This window comes from Leptonotus elevatus, chromosome 9 (genome assembly GCF_054856555.1).
Source record: "Leptonotus elevatus isolate MCC_2025b chromosome 9, RoL_Lele_1.0, whole genome shotgun sequence".
In the NCBI taxonomy this organism is placed as follows: domain Eukaryota; kingdom Metazoa; phylum Chordata; class Actinopteri; order Syngnathiformes; family Syngnathidae; genus Leptonotus; species Leptonotus elevatus.
In genome coordinates, this window is record NC_141247.1 from 14,933,211 (window position 1) to 14,942,768 (window position 9,558).

Here is a 9,558-nt window from a genome sequence, read left to right on the forward strand (position 1 = left end):
GGAAGAGGGAAACCTCCCAAACAAACAGTGCCACTCAGATTCTGGCTAACGGACACCATGGCTAGCGATATACTTTTGTCAGAACGGCAAACATGTTAACTGATTTTAAATGACAAATACGAGTGCAGCGTAAAAAAAAAAGAAGCTAATTCTTATACCGCTTTTCTCTTACCCTATGAAGCCAATGTCATAAAAATTTATGTTATAGCATTAGCATTATAGCACTCTCTGAAACAAGTCAAACCTGATGAAACCGCTGAATCACTATTTCTGGCATACTTACATCACTAGCTATTACACAAAGGAAAACCATAACCTGAAAAATGAAAAGAAGTTTGACGCTCCCTACACAAAGAAATCAATAAAAGCACCGATCCATACTGAGATGTAGTAAAATTTAAATAAATACATGCAAAAGGAATAACAGGTCAGTCCTAATCAACTTTTTATGAGGTGCATAAAGTTGTACTTGTGTTAAAAGCATCATCGGTAGCTTTGGCTGTGAAAGGTCCGGCTAGTCGGCGGCAGGGCTCCATTTTGGCAAACACCACCTCACACTTAAAAACTGAATGTGTTGACAACAGGCCAGAAATTCCACTTGTGAACACTTTCACCTGTTCTCCGCTGTTGCAGAACGGGAGAAAATGGGCAACCAGTAGAGAATATTCCCGAAATCTGCAGATAAGCATCTAAAACAAATAAATCTGCACTCGTTTGATATGTGCCTCATGGGGTAGGGGGCTTATTTTCACACTAGCCATTTTCACAAATAACACCTCCCAAAATAGCCATGTCAGGAGTTCACAACATTTTTCTTTTTTTTTTTACTTCAAGACACAAAGCAGAAAGGCGGGTCCTCGTCAGGACTTATACACCTCAAGATCCAGCTTCTAATACATTTATCACCATTCACATCATCACTTTCCATTCAGTTCAGAGGGGAGCGAGAGGGAGTAAGTTACACGGTGTAGGATCGCACCCTCCTCTCTTTGCATCGGGAAGAAGCCAAACGGATCAAAGCGAGCATCTCCCACTGGCAGGAGTGCGAGTGTTCGATTACGGCTGTCACAATAAAAGCTTACGGAACATACTTGAAGGCTCCAACACAGAAAAAGCAACACGCGGACCAGTTCCAAAAGCATCACTGGCAAATACGCAACTGGCTTTCTCGCAGGGCCACTGATGCAAGAACCATCCAAGTGTCCAGTTACTTTATAGTGAGGACACATACCTGGAGGACAGGCGCATTCTTGCCCAAGATCTCGAGTTGTTCGGAGTTTTGGTATCAGCACCATGACTTTCTGAAAAATACACAAAAAGGACAAGTTGAAGTAACTGTACGTGGATTTACACTCACTGACCTTCTTATTAGCAAATTATAACAATATTGTGCTGATAAGGCATTTTTAGTTAGGATTTTATGTATTTCTCTTTTTATTGATTACAGGGCTTAATGCCATTATCAGTAGCAGGCAGAAGCAAAGTCAACACCTGTATTAGAACTGAAGAACATAAAAAAAAAAGTAGAATGTTCCAATTAAGGTGATTTATTTACATCTTTCTTCACTAAAGCTTTTGCATCATTTTATTTTCTTGTATAATATAAGCAGTTTGGAAAATTGGATGGATAGAATATTCTGTATTATATAGATAAATGATTTGTATTTGTTGTTGCACTTTGCACCATATATTATTTTTTCAGCACAAATAATAAACCAGCTGGCATTACAGTAAATGCATGTTACTTTTAGTAGGCCATGATGATATTCAGTATCGGACTTGGTGCCTTATCACTTCAAATGTTGCGTAAATCAATCCCTACCTACTATTGTATGTGCTACCTATAGATGTAAAAAAAAAAAAAAAAAATACATGTGCAAAAAGTCTTCCGTACAATGTACACCTCTCTGCTGACATGATTGAATTTACATTGACAGAAATGAGAACCCCAAATCAAAGATCAGTGGTTTGCTAAGCTAATGCCAATATTTGGAGCTAAAAACAACAACAACAACAACAACAACAACAACAACAACAAAACATGAAAAATGGCCAGATGTTAGAACGATTGGGCTCATTTTTAAACGTTCTGGTCCGAGTGTGTCTCAAGTACCACAACCGACAAGTACCTCTTCCACGAGTTTCCCCACGGAGGCGCTCAGTTGCGGAACCAGACTCCCATCCTCGTTGAGGAAAGTCCCGTGCCCCGCGTGGAAGGTGGGCACTCGCTCCAGTTCCATCTTCAGTCTCTGCTCCAACTGGAGGGTCTTGAAGCTCATCAGCAGACACACGCTGATGGAGCACAGTGACATGAGCATGCACAAGACCACGGGGACCCCGGGAGACCACCGGTGGACGGCGGACTTGGGTGCGCACTGGCACTCAGACGACTTGCTGTCCCCGGCAGAGTCGCGTGAAGATTCCATGCTGAAATCCGACTTTAGAAAGATGAGGTTGGAAATGACGCGTCTGGGAAGTGATACTCCTTAATAGCCTCCGCGGATTATAATTGACGCGTGACACAATCACATCATCCTGCAACGGGCTTTTAGAGGTCCGGTATTGGAACCGGAGGTGCACAAGTTGTTCGGATGCTTGCGGATCCAAAAGGGTAAAGAAGTGCCTCTCAACGTGGATCTTGCTGCGCTGTTAGTGTCTTATGTCCTGCCTGGACTTCAGCGGGACTCGCACTGGAGCACATGTGATTGTTTGCCTCATTAAAAGTTGCACGTTCTACTCATGTTAAGACCGCCCCTCACCACGTGGGACGCCACAGATTTGACAGCTGATAGGAAGACAGCGGATTGGCCACAACACGCCTGATTGCTTTTAACAACCCTCCTCCCATTTATCACCTCAAGCGTTCACTGACCAAAATTGTAGGTGTACAGTTAGTTAAATTTAATGTTGAGGTGGTCATTAACATCAAAAGTGACAATAACTACCAATTGTGACAATCTAATCTGCTGTCTGACAAATGATCAATGTAGGTGTACAGTTAGTTACATTTTATGTTGAGGTGGTCATTAACATCAAGTGAGACAATAACTACCAATTGTGACAATCTAATCTGCTGTCTGACAAATGATCAATCTTGACAGTTTAGTTGTCCCCAGAGGTGAAGTGGCGGCCTGCTTGAACATCGGCAGTCAGTATAGTTTTGATAAGGTTCACGAGTAACTAACTGCCTCCCAGGCGTTGTCAGGTTGTATTTCCAAAATAATTTTGCTGCCACCTTATGTATTTGAGAGGTAACTGCATTGTTAAAAAAACAAAACAGAAAACAGGTATCCATTCAAGTGTTTGGCATTATTCTCATTTATTGAGAAAACAAAACAAGAGACCAGAATACCAGAATCGATTCTATGTACAGTACAAACATTTTGTGCCTCATAACTTTTTACAATACAATGCTGCTGAGACACACAGTATTAATTGGACAATTAATGACACGACCATTATGAACTGTACAATGCAAAAACAACATGGGATCTAATTAGGAAATTGGACCAATGGTGAACAAAAACAAAAACCTACACCTTTATCAAAGCATGTACTGACTGAATGGCAAATAAATAGACTTTAGTTGGGTATTCAATATGGACATTATGCTAAGATGTGACAAAGTCTTGGGCAAAGGCAGAGGACTGATACAGTCAAGTGCATTCACCTCTCCCGGAGAGTGAGGACGTCAAGGCCGGAACCGAGCGCCCTGCCGAAGGCGTCACATGACGACACACTTCGGGGGCTCAGTGCTTTTTGCTGGAGCTACTGCTTGCACTGCTGCTCTCGTGGTAGCAGGAAAAGAACGGATGCTGGAGCGCCTTATCCAACGTGACGCGCTTAGCTGGGTCGTACTCCAGTAACTTCTCCAGGAGGTCAAATAGCTGCTGGTGGTCTTCGCTTTGTGACACCATGTAACGCTTTAGGAAGGATAAGGCCGAATAATTATTATTTTTTTTTAAATAATCATTGGCGCATGTATGCAATGCATTGTCTTCTCATTCTCACCCTGAGCGGTTTGCAGTGTTTCCTGATGTATCGGCCACCGGCGCCGTCAACATCCCAGTCCAGCTTGTTGCGGTGGAGATACCGTTGCTTCCTGTGCAACAATAACAGTATGGGAAACATTCGCCACATGTTTAGAAGTGTTTAGAATGGCGTTCCTCCAAAAGCTGTCCCTGACCTGGTTTTCTGAAGGAGGTTCGTCGGAATCGGGCCCAGGACCCTCTCCATCATAGCGAGGTGTTCCTTGCTGTCATGAGTCTGAAGGTGAAGACAAAACGTGACGAGTGATTTGGACACACAACACTTTACTTTGACAGCCTCGCAAGGACGCACCTGGAAAAGGGTTGAACCGAGGTAGTATTCGATGAGGATGCAGCCCACGCTCCACACGTCACACGAGTGATCCCAGCCAAGGTCTGAAAGACAAAATGTACACTCAACAAAAAGTAGCCAATTATGGTGATGTTTCAGTGCAGTGGTTCATAACCCCTCCTCTTTCCTATGCACATTCAACGAACCCCTTTTCCTTTTTTAATTTTTGCGTGACACAGTACGAAGAGATTACAATAATAAGCAAGTCGACTACTGAGCACACCAATTTTCCCGCAGCACAGATAGGCCAAGCAATGTAGCGTGATCACCTGCAGCCAATGATGGCCAAGCGGGGGTGCATTCAACATGAATCGGATGTGTGTCTTGGCATCCGCCGAACCACTGAGACCGACTCACCGAACCCAGGTTAAGAACCACTGTTTTCACAAGGACCACATACCTAAAATGACTTCAGGGGCACGGTAATGACGTGTGGACACCACAGATGTGTGATGCTCGTGTTCATATGTTGCGTTTCCAAAATCCACTAATTTTATATCCGGTCTCTTCAATGTCCGTTCATCTCGTTTCTAGGGATGAGAATACGTACACGTCGATTAAACTGCAGCAATAATGCAAGCAATCATTGAGAATCCCAATAAAGTGCACGTGAACGTATGCTTACCTTTGTTGGATTGTACACCAGGGTATATTCTGAATCAATAAAGAGGATATTCTCAGGCTTCAGGTCTGTGTGAGTCAATTTATGTTTATGCAGAACTGAAAAGAGGAAAGCAGAAGACATCCATCAAATTAATAGACGCAAAATTAATCATCACAAGTGGGGCGTGCCGCCAGTAACTCACATCTAACAGCCCGAATGGTCTGATAGGCCATTTTGCGGATGTGCTCGACGGGGAAAGGAGCGAAGTTGTTCTCCTTGAGGAAATCGTAGGTGCTGAGGCCGAGCAGCTCGAAACCGATGCAGATGTGACCGTGGTAGTCAAACCAGTCCAGCATGTGAACGCAAGCGCTGTTGAGAAAGAAAGCAATGTCAAGCATCCCGAGCGCCACCGCTAGCAACAATTAGCACGCCGTGCCGTCGCTTACTATCTGCTTTGAGAGTCGAGGGACTTGAGATGTTCGAGCACAGCGACCTCAGACTTGGCTGCTTCGCGGTAGCGATCAATGTTTTTTATGATCTTCAGAGCCACTCGAGCTCCATTGCTAGAACACACGCAGATAAGAATTACAATCTGGTGGGAAACTTAACGCCAACAGGTAAGCCTTATTGCAATCTTACTTTAGATGATCAAGGCATTCGACAACCTTTCCAAAGGCACCCTCTCCAAGAGTACACACAATCTCATCTACACAAAATAGAGAGGGAAAGTTAGAAACAAAGCAATGGCATGGCAAACGCAGCCCTTGGGCTGCTTCATTGCACTAAATAGCTACACTACTATAAATAGGCTTGACACGAAGTGTCATAAAATTTAATGCTTAATGTTATATGACAAGTAGCAAACCTAAAAATTACATCTAACGCAAATATGCATTATCTAGTTGATATTTAGAAATAAAAGACCAGACAAGAGAGTGAAAAAAACAAATGTGATCAGTAGGAAAAAAAGGTATATATTCTATACATCTCGCTTTCAGCATGTCTCCATTGTGATAGATGAGGTGACCCTCGCCATCATCCTCAACACTCCGGGATCTTTTCCTGCTCCTGTGGCGATGACTCCTCCTCTGCATCGGAACCGCCGCAATCCGCCATCACATCAATAACCCATCAGTCAGCCAGCCAGCCGGCACCAGGCCATCACAACGCGACATCGTCATTCATTCAAGCAGGCCGAGGGGGGAGGTGTAGGGGTGGATAGTTTCGGCCCGTTCAGTAACACCGCCAGGCGATTGGACGGAGCAGCAAATTCAAATTCGGCCCCATCGAGAAATTGGGCGCCAGCCACCACATAGTGTGCGTTACAGAAGAAAAACATGGCAACAAGATTTTCAGATGAGACGTTCTCAGAGTAGTGCAGGGAAAAAATGAACTTTTAGTGACAAGTCTTTTACATGTATCTCTTTGCAACTCTTGCAATACAGTGTCATTCATTAGATTTCACAAGCTTTTAAGCTGCTATGTTCCTAATTTTTATTACAATTAAAAAAAGTGTTTTATCTATATGGCAGCTTGGCTAAGTACAAGTGATAATGACCCTTTTGATGGTGTGTGATACAGACTGAAGTGCAAAGAGAAAGAGGTTACTCATACCGAGGAGGACCTGTGGCGAGAGTAGCTTCGTCTGTGCCTTCTGTCTCTGTGTCTGCTTCGTCTGCTTCTTCGACTGCGCCCGCTCCGCCCGGATGATTTGCTGTAATGGTGCCAGTCCCGATCTCTGTCCTTGAAGGTGTAGTCACGGCTGTCCTCTGCACAGGCCATGTCTAAACTGTGTTCCCACGTCTCCCTGTCCCGTGAGTCCACACTGTGGTTTAAACTTCGGTTCTCCAGGAAGAACCTAAAAAAATTATCAAAGATGAACCCAAACCATTCAGATGAGTGGAAAATGGCTTCTTTACAGGGGGGATGCAAAGTCCGGCACAATACTTTTTTCTTTATACCAGCCCTGTAATTCAATGACTCCTAAACTGGATGGAAGCCATAGCACCAGATTGCATTTTAAGTACTTCCTGTGCGCATGCGTAGTTGTACGCACCCTGGACCACAGATAAGAACACAGCTTTGCGTGCAAAAACAAGCAAACAACGCGTTCAAACGTTGATGAAGACATGAACATGATTTTTACCCGTCGTTAGTCTTGTGGTGTCGCTGAGTTCTTCTGTACTTGTTTTCTCGTTCGCTGCTGTGCGAATCTCTGGCCTTCCGTTTGCGATAGTCCATTCTTTCTTCCCAGCTGTACTCGTCAAGCCAGACACCCGGAGAGTACACTCGCGTGCAATGGCGCATCTATAATATCATTAAAGAAGTAAAGAAGTGAAGAAATGAAAGCGCGATCATCGCTTAACAGCAGCACGTATAAGTAAAATTATACACAACAACGGCGGCAATTGTATTGTAAATCCGCCACGATGCATTTGCTAGGCCAGATTGACGTAGAAACATTTTATGGATACATTTACCAGTTTACAGGCGCAGTTTTAATTAAATAAAACTGCATTTAATTCACAGTGTAAAATGGCCATGCAGATGTCAATTGCATAAACGCTACAATATTTATCAACGTTAGCATTAGCTTAGCTTAAGTGCCCAGCAGCCATGTTGGCCCTGCCATCGAGGCGTCGACGTTAGAAACTAATTTGCTAAATTTAGCATTCCCAATCGTGAAAAAGAACTAATCCTCCGAAACAACCACTTTTCAAATATCAAATGATTAATCTTACCTCACTTGAAATACAAGTGTGTCACAATGGTTTACTTTAACGGTACTAATGTAGAAATATCAACCAAAAGCTGAAAAATAGCTTCGACGAATTTCTCCCAAAGATGGCGAATGTTGAGTCCTCGCTGAATAGATTTTTTCCTCTGTCACGTGATTTTCAAACTCCGCCCACGAAGGTGGGGCATCATTTTAGTATCTCGAGTATAAATTTCCAGGCACCTCATATTCGTCAGTGCTTTAACATAAATATAAATAGTGTCATTTAAATAATTAAATGTAAGTATTTTAGTATTTTCCCATGACAGTACGTTTTTTTATGACAAGTTTTGGATCCTGAAAGGCATAATTCAGGGGAAATTAATTTATCCATGTGCGCATTGCATTGTGGGTAAAACATGTCTGCGCCCTGTTTGACAGTAGAGGAAACACACCACCCGAAACAAATGTCTCGTTGAGCGCATAGCGTACCCTTTAGCCCCCCGGTCATCGTTGAATGTGTTCAAACAACCGGGACCATGTCGGAATATGTTGAAAAGGACGGGGTTGCCGGTAAGACGCTTTCACGAGCAATGATCGCCGAATTGTTGGCAAGGAACTTCGAAAAACTGCCCGACGGTGACCGCAATTTCTTCATGTACGGTCCCGTTTATCTGGGAGGAAACGGTGGGCTTGCCGGACTGGTTGCCAACAGCTTCTACCGCCGAGCCCTGAACGTCACTCAGGCGCCCATCGCCTCCAGCCTTTCGATGGCCGTAATTCCCTTTATGACTACGTACACCCTTTACAACGCCATGGTGTCAAGCCCTCTCCTGCTCGGTGACCTCAATTGCCAAACTTGCGTGCTCATGAGAGGCGCACTGGTGGGCATAGTGGGTGGCACAATGTATCCCATCATCCTGGCCTTACCTGTCAACATGGCCCTTGCGTCCAGATACAACACGGCTCCGATCCCGGAGAAGGGAAACGTCCTCCGGTACTGGATGGACCTCTGCAGGCCGATCGTGAGGAAGATGAGGGCAGTGATTGTCCTCCAGGCCCTTTTCGGTACCTACCTCAGCTCCAAGCATTTTGACTGCTACATCAAACTGGCCAAGATCACGTTTGGCCGGGACGAAGAGGAATTGTAAGACTGAAATGTGCAAAAGTGAATAAACTGCTGATTTCCCTTCAATTCTCGTGTTCATGTGATTGTTTAATTTACATAAACTCAGCATGATTTATTGTGGTTGCCAGAGGGGTCGAACCTTTTCCGTTGCAGGTGTTCCTGTCTTTGGAATGCCCCCCCCCCCACTAAACGTTAGGCAAGCCCCATCTCTGTCCATTTTTTTTTAAAAACTTGTCTTAAAAACAAATTTTGAGTCTGTTTTTTGATTGAGCGTGAGTCGTCACTGTTTTATTGGTTTGAAATGTTTTAACGTTCTTTATTGTTGTATGACTTCATTTTACTCCATGTACAGCACTTTGTACACAGCAATGGTTGTTTAAAAGTACTCCATACATAAAATAGTGTTGAGTAATAAACTTCAATGACCCTTAGTGAAGTACAAAAGTTTTAAATTGAATTTATGTCAGCTCAGCTTAATTTTGCTTCATGAAATAACTGAACAGTCATTTGGTTGCTCGACTGCAAGGATGTTCGTGAACTAAAATAAAAAATAGTTCATGATGTACTAATGATTCAAGTCATTTTGTTACTGTACTGATTTAGATCTTGGGGACAGAAAAACAATGTGAAGGAGCATTATTAGATCAATATTTATCAATTAGGAATTTCTGAGTCCGCACTGTTTTCCTTTTAAGAACCAATAGCTTACTTCTAATTTTACCAGCCCCC

The 9,558-nt window shown here is 43.5% G+C and overlaps 2 protein-coding genes and 1 pseudogene across 3 annotated transcripts in view; 1 reads left to right on the forward strand and 2 right to left on the reverse strand.

Moving 5' to 3' along the window:
• The window catches only part of LOC147168507 (uncharacterized), a 118,313-nt pseudogene extending 115,635 nt beyond the window's left edge, over positions 1–2,678 (reverse strand). Inside the window, exons 1-2 of the transcript XR_015096017.1 lie at positions 2,130–2,678; positions 1,232–1,301 (exon numbers count right to left, since the gene is read on the reverse strand). The product of XR_015096017.1 is annotated as an uncharacterized LOC147168507 (transcript). The remainder of the gene's footprint in view (positions 1–1,231; positions 1,302–2,129) is intronic.
• Positions 2,679–3,300: 622 nt separating this feature from the next.
• LOC147168508 (dual specificity protein kinase CLK4-like) lies at positions 3,301–7,864 on the reverse strand. Its single transcript, XM_086084229.1, has 13 exons — positions 7,726–7,864; positions 7,131–7,291; positions 6,599–6,842; positions 5,970–6,072; positions 5,624–5,690; positions 5,431–5,547; positions 5,187–5,353; positions 5,006–5,100; positions 4,781–4,910; positions 4,342–4,424; positions 4,187–4,266; positions 4,012–4,102; positions 3,301–3,923 (listed from the first exon to the last, which is right to left on the reverse strand). Exons 2-13 carry the CDS (start codon positions 7,289–7,291, stop codon positions 3,750–3,752), a joined length of 1,512 nt encoding a protein of 503 aa, XP_085940355.1. The 5' UTR covers positions 7,726–7,864; the 3' UTR covers positions 3,301–3,749.
• Positions 7,865–8,092: 228 nt separating this feature from the next.
• Positions 8,093–9,394, forward strand: tmem126a (transmembrane protein 126A). The gene has a single exon (XM_086084231.1). It carries the CDS (start codon positions 8,240–8,242, stop codon positions 8,849–8,851), a length of 612 nt encoding a protein of 203 aa, XP_085940357.1. The 5' UTR covers positions 8,093–8,239; the 3' UTR covers positions 8,852–9,394.
• The last annotated feature ends 164 nt before the right edge of the window (positions 9,395–9,558 follow it).

Coding starts and splice junctions, on each gene's coding strand:
- LOC147168508 (XM_086084229.1), bottom strand. CDS start 7,291: ATGCGCCATTGCACGCGAGTGTACTCTCCGGGTGTCTGGCTTGACGAG. Junction 6,843..7,130: donor CACCACAAGACTAACGACGG/GTAAAAATCATG, acceptor TAATTTTTTTAG/GTTCTTCCTGGAGAACCGAA. Junction 5,691..5,969: donor AGACATGCTGAAAGCGAGAT/GTATAGAATATA, acceptor TATTTTGTGTAG/ATGAGATTGTGTGTACTCTT.
- tmem126a (XM_086084231.1), top strand. CDS start 8,240: ATGTCGGAATATGTTGAAAAGGACGGGGTTGCCGGTAAGACGCTTTCA.